Source organism: Euleptes europaea, chromosome 3 (genome assembly GCF_029931775.1).
Source record: "Euleptes europaea isolate rEulEur1 chromosome 3, rEulEur1.hap1, whole genome shotgun sequence".
Lineage (NCBI taxonomy): Eukaryota > Metazoa > Chordata > Lepidosauria > Squamata > Sphaerodactylidae > Euleptes > Euleptes europaea.
This window is the reverse complement of record NC_079314.1, coordinates 98,351,247-98,378,503: the sequence shown is the minus strand read 5'-3', so window position 1 is coordinate 98,378,503 and position 27,257 is coordinate 98,351,247. Positions and strand designations below refer to the sequence as shown.

Below are 27,257 nucleotides of genomic sequence, written 5' to 3'. Positions count from 1 at the left end.
AAGAAATTAGCTTCTCCACTCCGGTCATCAATCTGATTTAGAGAAGGATAAAACTCTGATCAAGTAGTGATGAGTTCTCAAGCTACAAGATCTCAAAAGAGCTTCCTTGGGGCCAATTCTCACATATGCTCAAGTACACATACCTATGAGATGTGTGTGTGGAATGAACATATATGGAATGTAGCATATATATTTTACAAAGAGGATTTCCCTTTAGAATATGAGTAGAGGCTTTCCCATCCATATGTATTTTGAAAGGGACCTGTGTCCCTCGTCTGACATGATGCACATGCATTTTATACTCGGATATGCATATCCAAGCACAAAAACAACAAAGTAGGCCCTTACAATCTTCCCATGGAGACCAGGAAAGGTTTGCCCTGCCGCTGTGGCCTCTGAAATGCCCTCCCTTCCAATACGACAGTATAGGGTGACGAGGAAGGCGGAATTTTAATTAAACTATTAACAAAAATAAAAAGCTGCCTAAGCCATTGCAAGCGACTCTTTTACTTCTACTCAGCCAGAGGTCAAGGCTGTGGCGTGCAGGCACCCTTCAGGGCACGGGAAAAGTTTCCTAGTTGTATTCGCATACGTGCACAGCATAAAGGGTTTGTGTGTGTGAGAGAGAGCTGGGAAATCAGCTTTCCGGTTAATTAGCAATATGATCAGACAGAGAGAGAGAGACAATTGTGTGGTTCCAGAAGTCATCAAGGTCATTGCTGAGCTGTGACAACGTACACACACAACAGACATCAAGGCTAGGAGGATTTCAGCAATCACACTAGCACCGTTTTCATGGGCTTGGGTGGGTGGGGGAAAACCCAGGTCAAGAGCATTCCAAAACGTCAGGATATTAGTGGACAAAGCAAGAACGTCAAGGCGTTCTGCCTCAGTGTTGCTTGCTCACATACCCACGTGGGCCTTTCCAGCTGCATTCTCCAGCTTCTTCAGTGTAGCTGATAGGCTGCTGTTTGTTACCAAAAACCTCCTTTGGTCAAGAAACCTGAGTCCGAGGTTCTGTATGTATAACTAAGACAAAACCCAAACAACACTGCTTAGAGTTGTTAGGTACAACCTGGCCACCAGCAGGGGATTGGGGTGTGTGTGTGCCAGATCCAGATTGGCAATTTGGGGATGGAACCTGGGGAGGACAAGGACCTCAATGGGGTTCAGTGCCACAGAGTCCACCCTCCAAAGCAGCCATTTTCTCCAGGGGAACTGAGCTCTGTCATCTGTAATTCCGGGGGATCCCCAGGCCCCACCTAGAGGCTGGCATCTCTAACACTGCTAAAGTGATTGTTCTTTTCCCACAGCTCACTCTCCCAGGATTCCTGTGCCATCATTAGCTTATATTAGGTCTCAGATTGCTTAATTTATCGGTGTATTTAAACACTTCTAATAAGGAGAAATTCAGCAAGAAAAGCTTTCTTATCACTATTTTCACACGCCAGTAAAAGTTTTGGCTGTTGATTATTTCTCCTGCTTGTCATGCACTCGGTGGCACTTGTCATGCCAAGGCAGCTGGGGGCGGGGTAGGGGGGTTGGACAACCTAAATAACACACACAAATTTAACACGTGTGGCTAGCTGTCTTAGCATGTAAATGCAGTGATGCAGATTTTGTGCTTATTCAATATCTTACTGGCATGTAGATGTTCAAGGCAGAAAAGCCCTAGAAGGAAAACAGTTGGCAACTCTCAAAAGAATTTTCTTCCCCAGATCCAGGGCCTGATAGATCAGGAAAAAGTCTCATGTTACATTAAGCAGCTTTTTTTATATTCAGCCTTCTGTACCGATTTTATTTATTTATTGTTATTTAGGAAATTTTCATGCTATGTCTCCCAAATACTGATCAAGGTGGCTTACAAATGAAAACAATACCACAAAACCATAGTAAATTATCAATATAAAAACAAAACATGCCATTAAAAACAAGCCAGGGATATAATAAAGCAGCATAAAAATATTGCTAAATCAGACTGCAGACCATAAAACAGCTAAACAGATAAAACCCCTTAATGAAAAGCCTGGGTATAAATAAATGTTTTGGCCTGGTGCCTAAAGACAGTATGGTAGATGCCAGATGAGCCTTAAGGGAGGAAGGGCATTTCAAAGATGAGGTGCCACCACAGAAAATGTCCTGTCTCTAGTTTCTATCTGCCTAACCTCTAAAGACAGGGCACAGACAGCAGCAATGGGAAGATGAATCTTAACTGGCAGTCTAGACAGTGCACGAGGAGATGATAGACACATACATCAGTCTCCATCAGTACATGGAAGAGCCGTATTTATTCTCCAACTCGTTTTTCTCTCTCACCCATACACAGCAAGCACTTGTTGTGCCGATTCTAAATTCAGGCTGTGAACCTGATGAGGACGGGCATTGAGAAAGCAATGACAAGAAATGCTGATTTGCTAGATCTCTGTTAAAAACACAGAAGCCCTCTAAAGACAAGAAGTTGGCAACTCTATGTAAGCACCAGCCTTTTCTACTAGCCAGAAAGATTAAAATATGTTAAAACTCTCATTTATCCCTACAGATAAGCAGGAAGGAGGCAGGAGCTTCAGAACATCTGAATATAAAGGTCCATTGGTTCTTGTGGGTTATCCGGGCTGTGTAACCGTGGTCTTGGTATTTCCTTTCCTGACGTTTCGCCAGCAGCTGTGGCAGGCATCTTCAGAGGAGTAACACTGAAGGACACTGTCTCTCAGTGTCAAGTGTGTAGGAAGAGTAATATATAGTCAGAAAGGGGTTGGGTTGAGCTGAATCATTGTCCTGCAAAAAGTATCAAAGGTAATGTTACCTTTAACCCACAAGAACCAATGAACTCTGACCGTGAAAGCCTTCGACAATATAAAGGTCCATATGTATATGGCTACAGATGCAAAGGTCTACTAATCAGGGTTGCCAGCTCCAGGTTGGGAAATTCCTGCAGATTTTAGGGGTGGAGCCTAGGGAGGGCAGGGTTTGGGAAGGGGAGGGTATAATGCCATACAGCCCACCCTCCAAAGCAGCCATTTTCTATAAGGTAAGTGATCTGTATTGTCTGCAGATCAGCTGTAATTTCAGGAGATCTCCAGGACCTACCTGGAGATTGGCAACCATAGGGGAACACAGTGAATTTCAGTTAATCGGGAGATTTGAGTAAGTAAACTTAAAGAAGATTCTTCTGTGTACCGAAGGGCCTGAGTGAAATGTTCATTACAAGAAACAAATAGCCAAGCTGTGCAGTAGAGATCAGCGTAATCCTTAGTAAAGATTAATTCTGTGATCCTTCAAGTGCTTTAACATCACAAGCCCTGTTCACTGATAGTGTCTGGTCTGATGCTGCAGCATTCAAATGCCCCAAGCAAAAGGGTTTCTATAAATAGAGGGCAGAGAAATATTCTGGTCTTGCTTGCACAACCGTTGCAGAAACTAATAACGCTCATAAAATGCTTTTTAAAACCTGAAGTACCATTAAGAGAGGTTGGTCTCTCTTAATGGTACTTCAGGTTTTAAATTAATACTAAAAAGAGAGAATTGGGCATTGCTAATTACAAAACTCTCTCTCTCTGACATGTACACCACACACACACACACACACAGGGGCACACAAGAACACAAAGTATTTCATTTCCTCAGCTCTAAGCAGCAGATTTCCTCAGAAAATCCTTCTGCTGATCTGAATGTTATCAATTCCTCAAAGCAGTTAAAGGCTCTGGATTTATTATGTTTTCACTATATACAAGGCATTGTGTTCAAAGTCACATCACATACAACTACGTTTTATAGTTTTTAAGGCCTTGTAAACAGTAACTTGTGCACCAGTGTTGCTAGCCTCCAATTGGGGTCTGGAGATTTTATAGAATCATAGAGTTGGAAGGCGCCATAGAGGCCATCTAGTCCAAGCCCCTGCTTAATGCAGGGTCAGCCTAGAGCATCCCTGACACGTGCATGTCCAGCCTCTGCTTAAAGACTGCCAGTGAAGGGGAGCTCACCACCTCCCTAGGTAGCGGATTCCACTGTCGAACAACTCTTACTGTAAAATATTTTTCCCTAATATCTACCCGGTACCTTTCTGCCTGCAACTTAAACCCATTATTGCGAGTAATATTCCTCTGCTGCCAACAGGAACAGCTCCCTGCCCTCCTCTAAGTGGCAGCCCTTCAATCTCCTGGAATTACAACTGATCTCCAGACAGCAGAGATCAGTTCCCCAGGTGAAAATGGCTGCTTTGGAGGGTGGACTCTATGGCATTATACCCTGCTGAGGTTCCCTACTTCTCCAAACTCTTCTCTCCCCATGCTCTCCGGGTGTTCCGCAACCCAGGCTCAGCAGTCCTACCATGCACACAAGCATTTGGTTTCATGAGAATAAAGATAGTTTGAAGGCATTTGTTAAAATAGCACAGGACTAAAGGTGATTTAATTTTTATAAAATACTATGATTGATTGGCAGGCAGGGTTTAAAGTACAGTGCAGAGAGGCCAAAAATATTGGAAGAATGCAGATGGCTTGGCACTGAAAGGCTGAAACATTGCAAGAATGCAGTTTACCAGGAGACTACATAATGCCCCTTTCAAGGATGATTTTGGAATGGCTGCTAGAAATATCAAGTTGGCACTGGAAAATGACAGACACACAATATTCGATCCGAATTTCAGTGGCAAACCTAGATATAAAAATCTTTGTATGAGTTTAAAATGCTGTACATATCGGCAGGATTGGATTTGCTTTGGTGGTACACTTTGTTGAGGTGTAAAGAATGCCAGTGAACCCTTCCCTTTTCACCATTCTGACCCTTCAAAAGAGGCGCAGCCCAGCAAAACAATGTACTGGGTCACTGCCAGGACTGGATTTCTAAAATGAAAGGTACAGAGAGGTAAGACTGTTGGAAAATCATTAACGAGAGCAGGGCGTGGCCCCCAGTCCACTGTTTCTCGTCCATGCGTCTGCACACAAACCTTGATCCCACCACACAAGACCCATTACGTGGAGGTTTTGAAAACAGTGGGAGGAAGCACCATTACCACGGTGGGACACACATGCTTTCCTAGGGCAGCCCATTCCCTGTGAGTTCTATGTGCAAGCCCTCCAAATGACTGGCAAGGGAGGTACTGAGCTAGAGGGGCTATGAACTGTCGTTGACAGCCTACTGACTCTTTGTAGGGGAAGCAGTTCCGTGATGTCATCTCGACATCCTAGGCATGGCTAATATGGGGCCATTAAGGGGCATCACATTGATTGGAGGGCAGGGGCAGATGGGGAGGGGAAAACAGCCCTGCCACTCTCCTGCCCTGGAGGGGGAAATGAGGAAGGGAGGATTCCGTGGAGCTGAGGAGTTGCTCGTGCCTGCCTCGTGTGGGGCAAAGGCTGCTTTTTGCTTGGCAGCAGGGTGGCCCCAATGTGTGTAGGAGAGGCAGCGCCCCAGGTCCCTCGCCCACCAGAACATTCCCCAGTGGCCTTAATGGCCAATACACCCCTGTTGGAAGGGGGCACAGGTGCCAGGGATGCTGTGAGAGCAGTGCTACAGTAGGTTATGTTGCTGCTCTCACTGTAGAGTTCAGTGTAGGGAAGGGGCCTTGTTACAATTTCTTAGTAGTGGGTGGGGGAGATTCTAATCATGCACAAATGTATATTCTTATTTACCCGCTTTGAGTCTTGTGAAGAAAGTGGATTAGAAATGTTGTAAATAAATATCAAGCACGTTTATTGTTTTGTTTCAAGGATTTATTTTACGTCTTAGAAACATGTTTGATTGAAACAGATAGAAGTTCCAAGTAGCCATGTCGGTCCAAAGAACAATCCAAAAATAAAATCCACGTAATACCATTTAAAACTAATGAAAATGATACAGAACAGTGTACAAGGTTTCAAGTCCTCCAGAACTTATCATCAAGCTAGACGCTAAAGGGTCCTTTAAAAGGCTGAGAGCAATCGGACTAGTACTCTTTATATTCATAATATTATTTGATGGACTGGATCAGGATTTAATGGGAGCAAAATTGGGTAACAGTACGATCTTAAGCAGAGTTACACTCATTGACTTCAATAGACTTAGAGAGCAATCCCAAGCAGATCTACTCAGAAGTATGTCTCATGTTATTCAATGGAGCTTACTCCCAGGAAAATGCCTTTATGAGTGCAACCTTTGAGGGGTGTAACTCTGCTGAGGATTTCACTGCAGGCTTGTCTTTTTAAGTTGGCTGTCCTGGAAAGAAGGGTAATAAGTAGGGTTGCCAACTGCCAGAAGGAAAAAAACATACTGTCCCTTTAAGAGAAGCTTGACATGTTATTTGCCAGGTGATGTTATTTACCTCCATGCCATGAAAGGCTTCAGCTGCCCATTTCCATACTTTAAGTTTCTATTAAAGAGACATAATGAATTAAAACTAAATTAATTTTGCTGGGAACCGCAGACTGTATCTCCATGCAGCTTCCTAAGGATACGGGCAGACAAAAATATTACATATTGATGGTTTAACTTTAAAATAGACTAGAGCAGGCAGAAGGAAGTGGGCACCTCAGGAACACATCAGAGGAAGGAACATATTTATTGAGTTTTGTTACACCATCCCCATCTAGACATACACACAGGTCTGCTATTGCTATAAATACCATGCTTGAAATGGTCCATGGAAGGATATGGATGAAGCACCTGAATGGCCCACAAAGGACTCTGTCACCAAGCGTTCATTCAGAATAACGTGGAAGTACCTGATTATTGTTTTACAGCATGATTTAAGGAACACATATGTCTTTTGAAATATGAATCAGGAAGGAGACAGATGCTGTATGCCATGCATATTGGTTCAAGCTGTGCATGAACTAAAAAGTATTGATGTGCTTAACTTTGCTGTGCTGTTAAGCTTCAGAAAATTCCTCTGGAAACAAACAAAAGCAAACTTTGTCCATAGAGAAAATCACGGTTCAGTTACTAACAAAGCAGACTTTCTGCTCCCCCCACCCATTATACTGTAAATCACCACAGAAATGCACCAAACCACCTTTTATCTTGTAAGTTTTCTTTTCCCTTGGTTGAGCTCCCAGTCTTTTCTCTAAAAGACAACCCAAACCATCATTTTCTAAACAAAAATATGATTGGGATTAAAAATGTACAACTGTAATGCAAAGGGCTATGGATTAAACAGAGATACTGGATCATTGAGGTGATCTGTAAGACTCTGGTGTTAATACGTTTTGGGGTTTTTTTAATGTTAAAAGCTTCATGAATAGGCCTTGATTTAGTTGCATTTGTAACACATTTTTTAGGGCTGGAAAAGTCCTGGAAACCTGGACGCCAGCTCTCCTAAAAATCTGCTGATGGTGCCTAGGAATCTGAAATATTTTTCCACATCTGGAGGCTGGCTGATGCATAGGTATCTTTGAATTTTGTGAGCCAGGTATTTATTAGTTTAGATTATTTGCAAAAATGATCTAAAAATAAAAATTCAGGAGCCACTCGATCGAGTGGTGGAGCCTGATATCTAGTTTAGAAACTAATCCGGTGCCAAGAAGGCTATCAGGCTGGCCGTCTATACAGGCTAGTCCTATGCGAGTCTACTCAGAAGTAAATCACACAACTCAATGAGGCTTACTTCCCTCTTAGTGCCCATAGACTGACAAAAGTACAACCCAATCCTGTGCTTGCTTATTTGGGAATCCATGGGGCTGACTCCCAAAATTAGTGTTCATAGGACTGCGGCTTTAATCCACTGAGTACAAATTTCAGGGCAGCAGAAAGGGAGGCAAAAATTGTATTTATAGCACTGTCAGAAATGGTAGGCAGGAAACAGAAAATTGAATGAGAGGGATTGGAAAGTATATGAGGGGCCAAACCACAAGGCCAGGTCTGGAAACGTTTTTCCCCTGAGAAAGGGGATGTAGCAGTGTTACGGAGAATGGTTGGTTTAACCCAGATATCCGCTTGGCTTTCCAACTTAAATACCTATTACCTTTCCACAGTAGTCACTTCCCCTCTTGCACAGTCAGGTAGAACTATTTATTTTTCTCCATCTGGTGGGTTTTTTTCTCTGTCCAGCCACTAACTAATTTATTTCTCCTGGCTGATTTTAACCACTTAAGTGATGACACAAGCAATCAAAGGAAAACGTATTTCCTTTACACAACTCCAGGCAAACTCAAGAATATATGATGCACTGATATGTGGGCAAAGTTCTTCATGGGATTTCTGCTAAGTTCCACATTCTCCTGCCAAAGGTGGCCTTCCCATTTGTCCCCTCATATGATTTCCTAGCCTTGTCTCCCAATTTCCTGTCTCTCACACTATAGTTCAAGGGAAAGCAGCCATATTTCCAATCTTGCAAGACAGTGGAATCTGTAAGCAATTCAGGGAGCTTGATTAGACCATTTCACACCATTCTTGCAGCCATTGTTATTATGAACAACATGAACATACATAATACCTGCATGGAGTGGCTGGGATGTATGCCTACAGTTGTTGCCATTTGTTTTTCTGTTACCGCATGTGGTATGTTGTATCCCACATGTGGTATGTATCCCACATGTGGTATGTTCCCACATGTGGTATGTTGACACAAAACAATGGTTGGTGTTTCTGTTTACATAACATTACTGCTGTTTCCATAGCTTTCCTGGTGGAGAAACGACATATTACCTACACAGGGAGTATACCATTCTTGCTTGCTCCTTAAGCTTATGCCTCCGTTTGAGCACATGGGGTTTTCTTGTTCGATACACTATTACTCCCATAGTTTGGTCATAGCTATCCAAAAGATGAGAAGAATCCCAGTCGTTCTGCCACAAAGGACCACTTTCCTTTGGCAGAGAAAGAAATGTTACAGTTCCCATCATGACACCCTTCACTGGGAGAAAGGCTTGTTCACATACTCAACCTTCTTATAAGTCACAGATGAGCCTATGGGAAGCTCAGACGTAAAGTTCTGCCACTATGATGAGCTACTTAGAAGGCTCTAAGAGGGGAGCGGCCATGTTCGTGGAGGATAGGATTATCCATGGCTACTAGTCAAAATGAATACTAGTCATGATGTGTATCTATTCCCTACAGTATCAATTGAGAGTGCCCATTGTATTAGGTGCTGTTGAATACAGGCCGGATAACACTGCTGCAGTCATCTTGTTTGCGGGTTTTAGAGGCACCTGGTTGGCCACTATATGAACAGACTGCTGGACTTGATGGGCCTTGGTCTGATCCAGCATGGCTTTTCTTATGTTCTTACTGTTTTGTGTAATGTACAGGTGTGCATTTCATCTCATAGGTATGGGATGGTATCAGTTAGAGTTACTACTGAAGTTTTAGCTAAAGTGAAATTCAAATTGAATGTTGGGGTTCCTTTTTAGGAAAATCATCTGTGAGATTTTGAGAAAAGTCAAAAGAGGGTCAATAGCATTCTCAGAATTTCTCAGCAGCTAAGACAGCTAAGATCTTTGGGACTGCTAGGCCACTGAGTTCCCTTTCTATCCTCCTCCCATCCTCTAAATCAAGGATCCCCAACTTTTTTCAGCCTGTGGGTACTTCTGCAATTTTGACACAGGGTGATGGGCGCAACCTCAAAATGGCGTACACAAGAGGCAGAGCCACCCACAAAATGTCAGGAAGTGAGGTTATGCATAACTCTAATAGTAACTCTTTAACAATATATTTTCTGGTGTATGCACAGCATACCTTCCATCATACAGAGAAGATCTTCGTACTGTAGTTGTGGTTTACGCAGAAGCAACTTTTTAAAAATCTGCACAGCCAATCGGATCTCCAGTGGCCAGTCAGAAGCCCTGCTGGGCAAGAGCTCCACCAGGCAACACCAACTTTCCAAAAGCACTTGTCAGGCACCAAAGAAAGATGTTGTTGGGCACCACTTTGGGGACCCCTGCTCTAAATGAGATTCAGCTTTCAATGTAGAACAAAAACCCCTAATGGCATTTCCACAGAATGCCTCATAGTGAGTGTACATCAAGGAAAATGTGGAGTTTGCGTTTTGCTTTGGCCCAGATCTCAAAAACCTGTTGTGGGTGTAACTTTAGCCTTTTTCGGTTTTTCTGATACATCCTGGCCGCTTTCTTTTCATGAATATAGCATGCTAATTCTTTTCAGCCTAGTTTCCCCACAATTAGGTCTGCACCACTTTCAGACAAATGTGCTGTTTCCTCGGGATCTTGTTGGAGAACAGGCATTAAGGAATTCTTTTTTTCCCACCCTATTTATTTCATAAAAGGATTACTTGAGTGAGATTAGCGCTCCTGAAAGTGAAAGAAAGACCGCCTCATCTAGAGCTTAGGCCCAGTGTTACGCAGGTACCATATAAAGCTACTCTGTACACACCGCCAGGCCTCAGCGTTAATCCATGTTTCACATTGAGACTTATTGCATATTCTGGGGAACAATCAGCATTTTATGATTCTGTGAGGCAGATAAGCTGAAGGACGACCAACGTCTATGTGAGATCTATCATTATTATTAATACTTGCAAAATGTCCCACCAAAAGGGCTCCTATCTCTACTGTGGCTAAGAGTAATTTACCAGAAATAGCTAAGGCTATTTACTACAAATAGCTACTATTTGGATGAATAGCTACCATAGGCTGAAACTAGGGGTGCATGTCTTAATACTACAATAGATTAATTAAGCAAGAGCTTTAATTACTTGACTGGTGGGAGCAGGGCCATAACCGGGGGGGAGGGGCGAGGAGGGCAGCTGCTGCCCTATGTAGGATTGCCAGCTCCGAGTTGGGAAATACCTGGCGATTTGGGGGGCGGAGCCTGAAGAGGGCAGGGTTTGGAGAGGGGAGGGACTTCAATGCCATAGAGTCCAATCGTCAAAGCGGCCATTTTCTGCAGGGGAACTGATTTCTATCACATTCATGAAGCACTATGCGGTCGACGTGGATTAATCTAGAGAGGCAGCAGTGGGACGTGCCGTCTTGCAGTCGTTATTTCGGTGACGGTCCCACACCCGCCATCCTGGTAAGTGAGCTTGGTACTCTCCCAATGTGGGACTGCATAGAAGCCACGCAGATGGAAAACAGTTTCACTTACTGTAACTGTTGTTCATCTGGTGGTCTTCTGACAAATCTTATCCGTGGCTGGCCTGTGCCTGCGCAGTCCCAATGTGTGCCTGCATAGAAGGCCACCAGATGAACAACAGTTACAGTAAGTGAAACTGTTTTTTGTTTCTTGCCTATAAAACAGGATTCCAACACACGTTATGTATGCTAGAGATGGATCTGCACAGATGACTGCCTAGCTGATCAAGCATGGCATTTCTGTGAGTCAACTGGGAAAACAGAACTTGTATCGGGTGCAAGGCAGGTGTACTTTAGTTAAGAAGAAGGATGCCTATCATTATGTTGATCCCATCTATCACATTTTTTTATGCTGCCCTTCCTTCAAGGAGCTCAAAGATACATAGATCCACACATACCCATTTACCTTCATAGAAACCTTGTGAGGCAAATTATGTTGAGATATAACAACTGGCCAAGGTCACCCAATCAGCTTTTAAAGCTGAGTGGCAATTTGAATCTGGTCTCCCCATTCATGGTCCAATTATGCATCATACTGGTCAGTGCTTGTATTTTCCAGTTCACATCTTGCTAGAAGAATAAGGTCAAGGTGACTGTTAGTTATGTATTAATACAGACTTTTGCTGAGGTTTTACCGCAAGCTTCTCTGAGCTGTTTATTGTGACTTATTCTCTAAGCCCTATTTCTTTTTTAGAAAGGACTTATGTAAACAGCATCAGGAATTTGGACTATGGTCAACATTTATTTTGTTGCTACAGAACTCAAGAGACCTTTGTCTCATTCTGGAACCTTATACCGCCAACAGCAAGAATTCCAAGTATATAAAATCATCACGGTTGTGCAAAGTATCTTACATTTTTTGTCGTTAATCCGTGTCATTTAATGTATTGAACTTTGTTGCCTTGAGGACGGAGAAATGTCACATTAGGAAGCAGAGTTGACTACTTTTCAACTATTGGTTTGAAATTTTCTTCTTCACCTGCAGAATTATTCTTAAAATCATAAAAAATATCAAACACAATTACGGTGCAATCCCCACATTCCTTATTGCTTACATCTGTTCTCCCTCAGCACACAACTCTAGCTCCTGGGCCAAATTTATAGGACGAAATCTACTTTTTGTACTGTGGCACCTGTTTACATGAAGGATGAAATAGTCCCAGGTGTCCTAAGGAGGATATTTAAAAGTGGTTGCTCATTACAACTGCTTATAAAATGTGATACTGAATGAAAAGTTCCTGTCAGCCATTAGTGAATTGATTTCCATTGCCACCTAACCTGAAGTGAGTCAGATTTCAGTTCAGTCTAGATTTTTATCGTTGCACCTATCAGAAGACTGTGGACCACAGTTTCTAAATTAAATTTCTCATCTAAGGAAATCTTGTCAGGTCAGTATTGTCTTGTCATAATTCTCAGACACAGGTTCAGTTGACAGTTTGCAAGCCCTACAGGTAACATTAGAGATGTTGGTGTGACTCCATCGACTAAGATAGTTCCAGAGGGTAACCGTGTTGGTCTGTAGTAGAACAGTTAGATTCAAGTCGAGGGGGTATAATCTCCATTCCTACTCATATCTGATGAAGAGAGCTTTGACTCTCAAAAGAGTATACCCCAAAAATCTTGTTGGTCTCTAAGGTGCTACTGACATTGAATCTAACTGTCCATCTATCAAGGCTCCTTGTCTCCCATAGTCTCAGACAACAATCTGTATGTATATCCGTTGAGATAATGATAACTCCCCACCAGCCAAAGTATCATTTATATTGTTGTGTGCCTCTGGCACCAATTGGGGTCCAAGAACACTCCAGCTGCTTGGGGAACAAAGCTGTCAGCAACCAAACGTTTGTATCCAGCTTCTGTGAAAAAGAAAGTATGGCTGGGATTAAAACTTCACATGGGCACCATTGAAGGAGCTCGGTGCTCCACTGAAATGAAAATTAGATAATGTACACAGGTGCAAAAAGGCCAGTGGCAAAAGGGGAAGAGGAACCAAAGGGGAACAACACCACTAGACCTAGAGAGGGCTGGCCCCTTTGTGACTCCAAGTTGCTGAGAGATAACCCTTCTAGTTAAGGATTAAGTAATGGCTGTGGTCTTATGATCTGGCAATCCTAAAGGGGTAGCAAAGCCAAGAGGGAACGCAGTGGGATGGGGTGCTCAGTTACATACAATGGGTTGGATCCTATGAAGCATGAAGGAGTTCTTAGAAGGAACCTCTCCCTACTTTTTCACACACACACCTCAGCTGCTCCTGACTGACCAGGGATTCTTGAGAAGAATGGGATTCCACACAGCTTGAAGGGGGGAAATCAGCAGAAATCACCTCCCTGGAGAAGACTGGTGATTTCTGCCAATTCCCCCTTTTCACTACAGCCCCTGAACCACATCCTTGTCTGTTCCTGAGGGTCCCCTAATTTTCCTGGGAGGCATTTCAGGAAATGCAGGAAGCTGCAGACTCAAGTGTTGGGGGAGAGATTTGTTCCATGAACACCTCACATTCATGCTTCAGAGGATCTAACCCATTGTTTTGAACTTACCAGGCAGTTCTTTAGCTGCCGGCTCTAAAGTGTTGCTAAGCCCTGACCAGCAAATAATTTTACAAGAGGCTCACTCTAAGGTTGGGATGGGAAGTGGTGGGCCAGACTTCTCCCCTGCCCTCCAAATTGGATTGGTGACAAGTCCCATTAGTAGGGTTGCCAAATTCCAGGTACTAGCTGGAGAGCTCCTGCTATTACAACTGGTCTCCAGTGGATAGAGATCAGTTCCCCTGGAGAAAATGGTCGCTTTGGCCATTGGACTCTATGGCATTTAAGTCCCTTTCCTCCCTAAACCCTGTCCTCCCCAGGCTCCACCCCAAAAACCTCTTGCAGGTAGCAAAGAGGGTCCTGGCAACCCTACCCATTAGTACAGCCAATTCTCCACACACCTCACTTCCTTCTGGGCTGGCAGTGGGGGGAAGGGGCAGTTGTTACCCCTCAAGAAGCTGCATTTTGGCCCTGGGGCCTTCAAAGCAGTCATTACTGTATTGCTGGAGACAGTAAGGATCAGGGGAGCCTAATCCTGCTTGGCACAAAGTAGTTGTGGTGTGCTGGGGGATGAGAGCATAAAACAAGACACGGTTAAATTTTTTGGTTTCTCTCTGTTCTTGAATCTTTTGAAGTCTTGTACAGACAGGAAAACTGAATTCCACATGCTTAGCTTAAGGTGTGAACTTCAAACTCACTGGGTTTAGCTGAGGAAAAACTGTTGGGTGCTGTTTTATTTCAAACTGAACGTTAGTTTTAATTAAGATGATTATGAACACATTAAAAAGGCCATGCAAGGTGGGCCACCCACTGCACGGTAATGAGGAAAGTGATCAGGATTTTGCTACATCAGCCCCTTAGGGTGGAGCTCAGTGCATGGAAATACAATTCTTTGCCTTTTTTAACTCAATTCCTGTCCCGTATATTATTGTAGGTCCCTTCCTAGTTTCCTTTTTTATATCTCTCCAGAGCAACTGTTTAGGGCCAACCAAGTCGCTCTTCTGTATTTTATCAAGGAGGAAATGCTGTATATGTAACAAAACCTGGGGTTCTCAAGGCCATGTGTGTATACATTTTTTTACACACACACACACACACATATATATATACACACAGAGAGATAGATAGATAGATAGATAGATAGATAGATAGATAGATAGATAGATAGATAGATAGATAGATAGATAGACAGACAGACAGACACACACACACACACACACACACACACACAGCCTTGAGAACTGAAGGTAGTTCATTTTAGGTGGATTTTATAACATCTGAAGACCTAACATTTGACATTAAAGAACCTTTTTGCTCTACCTCGTATGCAGGTTTGTAAACAGATTTCAGATTCCTCACATGAATTACCTCAGTTTACATGGTGGTTGGTTTCTTGAGTTAAGGAGAGAAAAAGACTGAGAGCTAATGTAAATGGTTTTAGTGTTTAGTTGTGTTAGTGTTTTAGTTGGTCAGGTTCCGGGTTAGTTTTTAATTTGTTTGTTTTTACTGTGACCCGCTTGGAGCAATAAAGAAAAGCAGTATAGAAATGTAGTACAGAAAAAAGAAAAACGAAGGCAAACCCTTGCCAGTCAGAAGTAAAAACGTTGTGAGGCAAGGGTACAACGTCTGGCTCTCTGCTGAAGTTGAGTTCTTTGGGAGTTTACTTCCCACAGGAGATTTGGCATAAGAATGTGCAGCAGTAACTAGATACCAGCAGAACCCTTCATTATGTAATCCTGCAATACATGTAAAGGCCATTACAGTTTTGGAAGAAAACCATTTCGACTAGTAAGCAATTCCACAGGGCAGCAAGTACTCTGAAACCCTGGAGCCAGCCTCTGTAGCTGTCATTCAGCCACTACACCATCTGCCACCATTCCCCCAATGTGTTTTGCCACCGAACAGGAGCCTGTAGGCATCTCTCGTAACACCTGAGTCTAGAGATACCACCTGTGATGTGACCCAAACTGTGCCATCTTTCTAAATCTATTGTCTTCAGTGGGCTTAGAAGGATGTAACTCTGTTTAGGATGGAAACGGTGAGCTTCATATGGACTAATTACCATCCGAAGTTTTCATGGGAATGTTATCGCTAGCAAAAACGTGCTTCCTGGAGGCAAAGGATTCCAAGCTAGATGGAGTGTAACTATCTTGCAAGCTGTACATGTTTACTGGAAGCATATTAATCTAGGAGTAGGAACATTGGTAAACAAATCATGGACGACACAGGTGGTGTGCTGAATGCAGATGTTAGCAAGCAATATGGACTGGGATGGGGAGGGAGGGATTTTTACGTCCAGATATATATTGTGCCAAGAATCAAGATTTCAAACAAACCTTTCCAAAAGGGAGACAATGATATCCACCCGGTTACCTCAGAGAATGCCTTGAGACATATGCTCATGCTTAAATTTTATTCAAACTTTAGTCAGGAAGGTTGGGGAAATGGAGTAGCCAAGGGACATTTTTCTGTCCAGTGTAACCTGGGTCGATAGCAGATGAAATTAAGTGAGATATGTATAACATTTTGGCAGAAGTAGTGAGTGTGGAGAAAGAGGGTGTTTCTCTCTGCCCCACAGTAATGTCACATTCAGCGATCTGAAAAGTTACTGCTTCTCATGCAAAAAGTGCAGCAAATGCAACAAAAAAAGTACATGTCTGCTGGAATGATCACGGCTTTGTCAAGGGGAGACAAAGCATTTGTGTCCATTATTCCTGTCTGAAGTCCACATATAAAAACAAAGAGGGGGATCTGTGCAGGGCAGAAGCAGCAAAACTGTTTTGTCGTGTTCACAGGGTACTCTTGCACCACTACATTCTTTTGCATTTTTCAGAAAGCTTTTTCCAGTCTCCCAGCTTGGGATATCCAAATTACCCTGAAGGAGGTCTCAGCAAGTCCAATATAAGAGACTCCTAATGCGTGCAGGACTGTAGTACAAGTTACTGAATAAGGAGACAGAAACATTGCAAGACAGATGCTAACAAAGGAGCATAGTTAAATTGTGGAACTCACTGCCCCAGGATGTGGTGATGGCTGTCAACTTGGAAGGCTTTAAGAGGGGAGTAGACATGTTTGTGGAGGATAGGGCTATCCATGGCTACTCCTCAAAATGAATACTAGTCATGATGCATACCTATTCTCTCCAGTATCAGAGGAGCATGCCTGCTATATCAGGTGCTTTGGAACACAGGCAGGATAATGCTGCTGCAGTTGTCTTGTTTGTGGGTTTCCTAGAGGCACCTGGGTGGCCACTGTGTGAACAGACTGCTGGACTTGATGGACCTTGGTCTGATCCAGCATGGCCTTTCTTGTGTTCTTTACTCAGGGCCATGGTACATGTGGCAAAACCATATAATAGAGGCCTTTCTGGACTCTTAAAATGTCAGGGCTACAGGGGAAGGATCACAGTTTTGAATGCTTAATCACTGAAGAAAATCCACTGCATATAGTAAAATATGGATGAAAAGGAGATGCAGGAGATGCAATAAAAGTCAATGTTCTGATGCAATCTGAGTCTGGGTATGACATATTGGCTAAGGAAACTTGAGTTCAAATCCCCAGTATGCCATGAAAGATTACTGAATGACCCTGGGCCAGTCAATTCAGCTTAACCTACTTCAGAAGGTTGTTGTGAGGATAAAAAAGAGGTGGGAAGGACAGTGTACCTGGGATAAATATGTAATCACCAAATCAAGTACCATTTTTTACAGGCCCACTGTCCCCTTGCTGGTTTACTGAATGACCACAGGCAGGAGCCCTAAACTGGATACTTGATCAGTTACACTGGGATAACTATGCTTGAACTGGCTTTAACCTCTCTTTGTTATTTATACGCTCGAGTTTATGTAAGGGTTAAGAAAAATTAAGGGGTCTCAACCACTTTCTTTTATCCTGGAAAAAGGGACCCCAAAAGTAAGCTGACCCCATTGACCTGTAGCAGATGAAGATCACAATTCTACAGAGAGTCAAATTACTTTGTAAATGACAGGAGACAAACCAGCAATGGTCCAAGCAAATGGGAGGGGGAAGGGAGGGGTGGCAGTATTGCCCGATGATATGCTGCTTGTGATTTGGTATAACAAATATCTGAACAAACTTCCAGAGTGTAACTGGGAAGAAGCAATCAGGGCAGGGAGGGGCTGGAGATGAGTCCAGATCCAGCTTGGCACCGGTATAGCAGGCCTGTGCCAAATGATGTAGAGGAATGAATGAGCTCATCTGGCGGAGGAGTTTATGCAAGGGCTTGCTTGCAAGGTGCACGAGTTTTCTTCAGTCGCTCCCAAAGCCCCATGTTAGCGTTTGCTTTAAAAAACAAATACTGTAAATCCTTTCCAGGCTGCCATCTTACTAGTTCATTTACTTGCAGAGTTGCAAAAAGCCGTCTCAATAGATCTCTCCTGGCAGCCTTGTCCCAAGCACCATCCCTCGCTACATGTAACCCCTCCCTTTAAAGGGTTAACATTTGAGTACGACGGGCCATAAAAACGCGCTGCCAGGCCCCATTACTTCTCTCCCCACACACAAACATACACATAAGGCATTTTATAAACCAGCATGTAGTTTACTCTGTCTAAACACTGAACTAGTACACGGCTGTAGCTCACCATGGTAACACTTAACTCTTCAGCAGCTAGAAATCTGTATCCAATTCTTCCCCCTTTGGCTTATGAGAAGCATGGCAGTGTTTACTAAAGAGATGCTGGCAGAGTTCTTCCTTTAACTAAGCACTTGGCCTTTTAGAGCCCTTATTCTGCCTTTACAGAATCATGGACTTGACAAGTTTAACCAAGGTCTTCAGAAACTGGCCCTTTAATATAGGAAATGTTTGTTTTAAGATGTATATGCTGTCTCTTATGCACTGTTGCAAATGAATGGAGACCCTGTTGTAAATGGACTGATGCCCCAACTCTGAACTGGAGTTCACTAATGTATGTCTATAGATGAAAAGACATCCAGGGACCGAGGCTGGAGGCAAGAAAGTAGTTCTTCCTCTAGGATCTGCTACATCTAAGTTTGAGCCCATGAAAAACCCTTGTACAGGAAGGTTTCTATGGGCATTTTTGCACTGATTAAAACAAAGAGTAAAAACCCACCATTCTTATGTAAACAGTTGCCAACAGACCTGGAGAAAAATGTCCTGTCTCTTTAACAGAAACGTGTAGAAATGGGCAGCTGAAGCTTTTCATGGCATGGAGGTAATTGTCATCACCCAGTAAACAACATCCAATTAAGCTTCTATTAAAAGGACAGGATACTTTTTTCTCCAGGCTTTTGGCAACCCTAATTTGGCGCTATTCTAAACCTGGCCTGGGTTGCTGCTGTCATAGGTACTTATCATAACATCTTTTTATGGGCCAACTTAGCAAATCTTCACCTCGTCCTGTAAACTATTTGTTGGGAATTTTGTTTTAGCAAGGAGAAAGCACCATTCATTACAGTCGACAAGTTAAGGGTGTACCTCTCTCCCACACTGAAAACCATGGGACATAGAGATTTATAATATTGACTGGACAGTACTCAAGACCTTTGCCAACATTGAGTCCAATCTAAAGCACTGATATAAATGCAGGCGAAAACCACAACAAAAGGCCTTTATTGCATTGCCTTCTGACATGATGCATGTTTCCAGAAGGTATCAATAGGAGTGTGTGTTTTAGACTCACAATCATTAACAAAGCAAGAGAAAAGGCCTATCCGGATGTAGTAACAAGGGATCCTAGTCAATAGCCAAAGCATTTATGGGAGCAAGAGAAACTTACATTCTTTGGCATGACAGTGAATTACAGGCAAGTGGCAAGGTAGAAGCAGATGAGCTGGCTTCCCAAACATGTTGTTTCATGAAACAGACCAGTTCACGTTGGCATTGGCAGCTGATACGCCTACTTGTACAAAGCAAAGAAAGCTGCAGCAGTAAAAATCTTTCAGTGAACTGTGAGTTGTTCCAGCTACTCAACAGGGATCCTCTAGCACGACACCACCTTACACAATTTTTCAGTCTATAATTGCTTGAGTTAAACTGCAGCCCACCCAGCGCTTTTAACATACAACATTTTTCTTGGCTTTCAGCACCTGATATACTACCTAAACTAGGCAAGACTAAGTGTATTTAGCTAAAAAAAAAACCTCTCTTTGTCTGGATTTCTTCAAATAACTTTTCCAGAGGAATTGCTGGGTGACTACTTTATAGGGGGAGAAAGTCGGCCAGTACAGGCAGTTTATTTATTGATTTGTGGAATTTTAATGCCGCCTATCCTGGGGAACCTGCCCATGGTGGCTTACAAAATAACACAATAAAACATAACATTGAAAACTATAAAGCAAAACCCTTCATTTTAAAAAAAACTTAGCTAGATAATTAAAATAAACAAATCGTTGAACAACTATAGGATGCTGGTAGGGAAGTGCTTCCCCCAAAGAAATAACACTGGTAAGAATTTTAAGTTATTTTCACCTCTGCTACAAAAAAAATACTCCAGTGCCTTATGGAGGGGGACCAGATACTCTGCACCAGCAATTAAATTACTAAAAACACACTTTCATTCATCCCACTACTCAGGGCCAGCATTAACTAATATGAACCTATTGCTTTGGGCAGGATATCTTTATGGAGAATATTTTATGGTTTTAGTAACTCTTTCATGGTTGAGACTGAGAATCGTCCCCCCCCCCCAGTAAAGCATTGGAATAGCAGAGGTTAAAGTAACTTATATTTCTTACCAGAACTAGAGGTAAATGGCCCTTTCTATTCCCATCAAAAAATATCAGCTCCAGTGCAGGATAAGACATCAATCTGCCTTCTGGCACATGAAAATATCAAATATCCCCCCCCCCCCAAAAAAAAACATTTATACGTTTCTCAGCTATTGCAGTCAGCACTGCCTCTATGCTAGCTCTGCCACACTAATAGCATGCTTAGCTTGCCACACAAGCAATGGATCTTCCCAAGGGTTGGGTGGTGCTTGTGTGTTCTACCAAATACACTGTTAGAGGAAGCGCATACCTTTGCACAGATTCCCCCCAGCAGTATGGGAGCAAGCTGTAGCTGAAATCTGAGTGGCCGTGGTACATGTAAAAGGAGATTCATACCAGCAGTACCAGAACTAAGGAGAAACCAGTTTAGGACCATTCAACTTTTTTATCACTCAGCAGACGGTGGCCTAATGGGGACAACTTCTGCCAGTCCTCTGAGTGTGGGCATAAGAGCAGACACTTTTTAAAATTATACAACAGACTTCCAAGTGATAAATGCTGCATGAATGGTTGCCGCAAAAGCCCTGAAATAATAGCAATGCAGAATAAGGGATGATGGGTTAATGAGCTCCATCTTAAACGAAGAATCGGATTGTGTTGGTGAGTGCCCATAAGAAAACCCCTTTGAGAAGGAAAATATCACAAAGCACTCACAACTGCACCATTAAAACTTGTTCTCTCTTCCTTAGCATACTGTACGTATGTGGGTTGGATCCAACCAGCTTTCCCGCTAACAAAAAGGGATCGAGGGATCCCCTTTGACCAGCCCAACGACCACGGGACATGCATGAACAAAAGCCATGTGGAAAAGGGGCTGGGAGGAATTGGAGGAGATTGAGTGAAATGCTGGTGGGATCCAACACACTGTTTCCCAAGGTCAAGAGGCATACTCTGATGTCTGAAGCTAGAAAAAAAAGGATTCACAAACATACATAACTGAAATTAACTGCTGTATTTTTTGCATATCACCTGCATATTTTTTGTATATCACCTGCATCTCATTTGCAAGATGGGCAAGCAGACTCACTGGGCAGAGCAGTGAAGGACCAGTACATCTAGAAGTCAATTATTCTGTGTTCTTTGTATGGAATTAGTCAAATCCTTAAAGCAGTTAGCTTCCCCATTCACACTCTGAAGCTGCCTTTTTCTAATCCCCCCACCCAAACTCACCCCAGTCATCACAAACCCATACAGTAGCATGGATCTTTCTAGATGTCGGTAAACATAATGCCACAGGAACTAAATAGGCGCGCCGTTCCCATGTGTACAAGAAAGATTGCGCAAGCGTGTGTGAAGTACAGTGACCGGGCCCCCAAAGTGTGTTAGGTGGCCGACTCTTTTTATTATGATTTATAACAATCCAACACCACTGAGAGTGTGGATCATCTCTCCTGCTCCACGCTCCTGCACTGTCCCACTTCAGTAAACTTAAGCCGTGCGACATTCAATCCAACCCTGTGGCTCAGTGGTCGAGCCTCTGCTTGGCGTGCAGAAGGCCCCAGGTTCAACTCCGGGCATCTCCAGTTAAAGGGACTAGGCAAGTAGGTGATGGGAAAGACCTCCGCCTGAGACCCTGGAGAGCCGCTGCCGGTCTGAGCAGACAGTGCTGACTCCGATGGACCAAGGGTCTGAGTCAGTAGAAGGCAGCTTCGTGTGTTCGCCTGTGCCACAGCTCCACAGCAAAGCCGGACTCACCCAGTCTCAGGGGGTACAAGTGGGGGGGTGGGGAGGGGGAAAGCCAACTTACCAATGTCCGAATTGCAGAAAGCATCTTGGGGGTGAATGGGGACGCAGGTGCACGCTTCCGCCACCCAGTCGCTCAAGCTCCAGCTGCCCAGCAGCGCCAAAAGGCTCAGCGCCCACCCAGACATGCTGCCGGATGCTCCAGAGTTGGGCAAGGACCGGGGAGGCAAAGGGAGGAGGTGGAGGGAGACCGCTTGCAAAATAATAATAATAATAATAATAATAATAAAAAACCCCAACTTTTGCCGCCTCTCCCCGCTCTCCCTCCTGCTGGGTGTGGGGACAGCCTGCCCGCAGGACTCCTCTCCCGGCCGTGCGCGTTTTCAAACCAGCCTGGCGCTTTCCGGGCTCCTGGCGGCGGCGGCGGGGAGTTATAGCCGCGGGAGGGAGCGCCCCTCTCCGGCCGCCCCCCGGACCAATCGGAGCCCCGCATTACCTCATCCCGCAGGGAAAGGGGCGGCGGCGACCCACCCGAAAAGCCCCCCCCCCCAAAAGCAACCCACTCGTTTTGGAGGCGGGGATTCAGCGAGGGATTCAGCGCCATATAGGGACTAACGCGCGCTCGCTTTTTTCTGCGCGCTGGCCGGGGCTGGAGGAGAGGTTTCGGTTGCGAGTGCAAAAAAATCGAGCGCTTGGTGTGTGAAGGAAGGGGGCGGGAGCCAGGCTGGGATGAAGAAGTTAGTTTTTAAAAAAAATATATATATATTTTATTGCATTGGAGGTCATTTTACATCTCCATACCTTTATAATTACAATTTACACTTTCCTTCTTCCAATACAAATTTCCCCCTTTCCCCCCCCCTTTCCCTCCCCCCCACGGACCAATCCATAATATCATATTTTCAGCCATGAGCATAGCCTTTTTAGTTTTACTAAGGTCTCTTCGTTGGCTTCTTTTTAAAAAAATATATATTTTATTGCATTGGAGGTCATTTTACATCTCCATACCTTTATAATTACAATTTACACTTTCCTTCTTCCAATACAAATTTCCCCCTTTCCCCCCCCTTTCCCTCCCCCCCACGGACCAATCCATAATATCATATTTTCAGCCATGAGCATAGCCTTTTTAGTTTTACTAAAGTCTCTTCGTTGGCTTCTTTTAAAAAATATATATTTTTATTGCATTGGAGGTCATTTTACATCTCCATACCTTTATAATTACAATTTACGCTTTCCTTCTCCCAATACAAATTTCCCCCTTTCCCCCCTTTCCCTCCCCCCCCCGAACCAATCCATAATATCATGAGCATAGCCTTTTTAGTTTTACTAAAGTCTCTTCGTTGGCTTCTCCTCTTTTCACCCTAATAATGTATGGGTTCCACTTAGTCTTCAATTCCATTTCTTCTGTTTCTCCCATTGTCTGTTGTTTTAAGTATCCCAAAACATCTGTTTGCACATGGACGAAGAGGTTCGTTACCCGTTTCTGGTTAGATCTGAGTATGGTGGCACCTTAGAGACCGACAAGTGTTTCATGGTACAAGCTTTTGAGGGTCAAATTCTTCGGATTCTCATCTCACTACAGATGCTAAGTTTCTTTCCCCCGCCCAAGCGTTTCTCCTAATCCAGTGGATTACAACGTTGTACCTTTGCGTCCTTTGCAAGTGTTCTCTGTGGCCATTTATGCATGGAAGGTTTTGCCATGGATTTGCCACTCTATAGACGCACATTTTTCCCATCTGAATTCTCAAAACACTACAGGGGGGCTTATTTTTGAGTTATAAGAATTTGGATGGGGGGGATGTGCATCTAGAGAGCAGCAAATCCAAGACAAAACCTCCCATTCATAAATGGCCTATGACATCCCTCCTACCTTCTCACTAGGATAAAAGGACTCAGAGATCTCCATTTCTATTCTGTTCTGTCTGACGAAGGGAGCTTTGACACTCAAAAGCTTCTGCCCTGAAACTCTTGTTGGTCTCTAAAGTGCTACTGGACTGTTCTGCAGACCGACAGGGCTACCCTTTTGTTATGAATAAAGCCAGGAAAGCATTACCCGCTCCCCCAGTAACAGGTTCCCACATGTTGCTGGAGGCAGGCACTCCTGGCACTGTAAAAAGGCTGCAGCGTCATGGAAAGTCTTGGATAGTCAATCCAACTCTTCCCAACGTGCCAGGAGCCTACCGCCATCGTCTTGGGAGTTTCCGAGAAAAAGGATGGGAACATGTTTCCTGTCGCTGCGCAGCCGTCCTAGCAGTGCACGGGTATACTTTTAAAAGTTTCCATGGGAAGTCCCCAGTACGTGATGGCTGCTTCTGACCGTCACCGTCATGTGAAAAGCAGGAATCCTGTATAAACTGGACAAAACAAAGCTGAATTTGAATTTCCAGGCCACAAGTTAAAATGTGTACCCTGTACGTGGATTTTATATGCATTCACTGTAACATGTGTAAAGCTGGTGTGTTAGCTATTAGACAATAGCTGTGGTCGTAGCTGTCATTTTTGGCAGACGTGCTGAAAGGTGGAGATTGTTTGTGTGTAAAGTGCTGTCAAGTCACAGCCAATTTATGGTGGCCCATAAGGTTTTCAAGGCAGATGAGTAAGCAGAGGTGGTTTGTCATGGCCTTTCTCTGCAAAGTCTTCCTTGATGGCCTTCCTTCCAAGTACCTCCCCTGCTTAGCTTCCAAGATCTGACGAGACTGGGCTATACTGTACCATTCCACATCTCAAGGTAGAGATTAGAGGTACAAATTCCAAGGACTTTGTTGCCCTGCTGGCAAAGTTCCCCTGGGGGACAGTAACTGTGTGTGTCTTCATCTGAATGTGAGGGCTCGGGGGCCAGAAGGAATTTTTGTGTGGAGGCCCTGCTTATCCAACTTTAATGCAAGGCTTTGCAATCGACAGGGAACAAGGCTTTATGGGGAAATTAACAGTGCAATCCTAAGGAGAGTTACTCCAGTCTAAACTCATTGAAATTAATGGGCTTAGACTGGTGTTAGTCTCTTTAGGATTGCACTGTAAGTGCACCACTATCGTGCCACTTTATAGTGAGAAAGTCAGGTGGTAACTTCACTCTGCCTCATCACACAGACAGTGATGCTCAGAGGCTCGGGAGACACAGGTGGTTCTCTGACATGCCACCTGTGGCTCCTTTGAGCACTGTTCCCCAATATGGCACCTGCCCCGTGTTTCAGGAAAGTGGGAAGAGCCCTTGCCTGGTGGGGCTTGTGGCTGGCAGGTGGTTCCTACCTTGAAACAGCTACCACTGGAGGAACAGGTAAGCTGCAAGCTTACGTGAGGTGCTGGGATGGAATTAAATTTAGCTCTTTTGGTTGATGGCCACACCAACCAAAGCAGCTCTGTGAGCTGGGGAATAAGTACCAGTGCACTAAGGCCTGGTCAACACATGCAACAGAATGAGGTGGTAGAATTGTGAGGTGGTGGAGTGGACTGTACCGAGGGCCTCGTCTAACCAAGGGCCTCATCTAACATTGCAGCTGTGGTTTTCAGTTTCCACAAGTTCCTTTTGACCACATGCTAAACCCAACATGAACCAACTTTTTGCACAGCTCCATAAGCAGACTCTCTGATAACAGTGTCCAAATACTGGTCCATACAGAGTTCAGTGCTGCATGACATTCACACAGATGTTTCAGTACATGGCAACCAAAGCTGGAAATCAGCATGTCGCTGCTCCACACTTGGGGTCTGTATACATGTGACACTGGCTTTCTCTTAACTATGATTAAGGGATAGGAAGCCAGCCACAGGAAGACACATACCCTTCCTTCAGTCCTTCCCAGTTGTATAGCAAATCCTCTTTTATCCAGACTCTTTTAAAGGCTCTGGCCGTTCCCTTGAGCCCTTTGCCTTCTCACTGCCCCTGAGTGTTTCTTCATTGTTGAAGCACTACCATTTACCAATCTGGGAATAAAATAAGACAGGTCAATGCAGAAATAGATAGTTTCAAAGAACTTGTCCTGCCCACAGTTATGCTGCCATTAAAAATGCTTGAAAACTAAAAATTTTACAAAATGCATCTGTCAGCCAGCATAGTATAGTGGTTAAGAGCGGCAGACTCTAATCTGGTGAACCAAGTTTGTTTCCCCACTCCTCCACATGAAGCCTGCTGGGTGACCTTGGGCTAGTCACAGTTCTGTCTGAACTCTTTCAGCCCCACCTACCTCACAAGGTGTCTGTTGTGGGAAGAGGAAGGAAAGGCAAATGTCAGCTGCTTTGAGACTCCTTAAAAGTAGAGAAAATCAGGATATAAAATAAACTCTTCTTCTTCAAGTCCCAAATGGTCAGGGCCCAAGATATCCCAAGGACTGTCTCCGTCCTTCTGTATGAACCTACCCAACTCTTAGGTCATCTCCCGCTACCATCTGAGATATGGTAGGTGGGTAATTGAGGTATTGCCCAACTCAGAGCTGGCAACCCTACCAGTGAATGTAACTGAGGATATTTATGTTTTCTATCTAACTACATTTTATTCCACCCGTCTTCCAAGGAGCTCTCGGTAGAACACATAACTCTTCATTATCCTCACAGCAAACCAATAAGACAGATGGGCTGAGAGATAGTGCCTAGTTTAAGCTTCATGGGCATGTGGGGATTTGAAGCTAGGCCTCCCAGATTCTTATCAAATATCCTAAGCACTGTGACACAGTAGCAGTAACATGAAACTGCGCAGAGGCTATACAGTATCAGCAGACATGGGATATTCCCCCCTTCCACAACCAGGGCCCATACTTGACTACTGCTTCTACCTTGGCTGCTGTGTTATCCCTGCTAGTTACCCACCCCAGACATTATTTCAATAATCCTCACAAGAAATATGCAAGGGAGACCACTATTATTGAGTCAATCAGTCAGTCAACAAGTAGATGCCGCTGTCTTCCCATATGCTTTCTTTAGTACATAAATTTATATCCTGACACTGCAAATAACAGACCTACTGTTCTCACCCACTATGCTACACTAACTCTTGGGTACCAAAAATGAAGAGACTCTGAGTTTCTTGTCTCCAAATATCTCACAGACACTTGAGTTCAAAATACAAGCAGATATGAAGGATATACCTGGTGACTCAAGTAGTGATAAGTGACTTCTGAAAACTAAGGACATCACTTCCAGATTGTAAGTTTCCTTTGGGCAAAGATTGCACCTCATAACAATTTGGAATGTGTCTGAGTATTTTGCTAGAGGGCACTGTGCTGCAAGAGATTGGGGCCTTGGAACTTTATTGGAAAGAAATAAAATTATGTTGCTTGCCAGTGGAGATAATTAAAGGTTC

At 43.8% G+C, this 27,257-nt stretch overlaps 2 protein-coding genes across 2 annotated transcripts in view; one reads left to right on the top strand and one right to left on the bottom strand.

Moving 5' to 3' along the window:
• Nucleotides 1-22,158, bottom strand: part of TIMP3 (TIMP metallopeptidase inhibitor 3) — a 49,615-nt gene extending 27,457 nt beyond the window's left edge. Inside the window, exon 1 of the mRNA XM_056847574.1 lies at nt 22,026-22,158. Within this exon, the coding sequence (XP_056703552.1) occupies nt 22,026-22,149 (124 nt within the window). The 5' untranslated portion in view covers nt 22,150-22,158. The remainder of the gene's footprint in view (nt 1-22,025) is intronic.
• SYN3 (synapsin III) overlaps nt 1-27,257 on the top strand; it is a 222,028-nt gene that overhangs the window by 94,561 nt on the left and 100,210 nt on the right. The gene's annotated exons all lie outside the window — the stretch shown is intronic.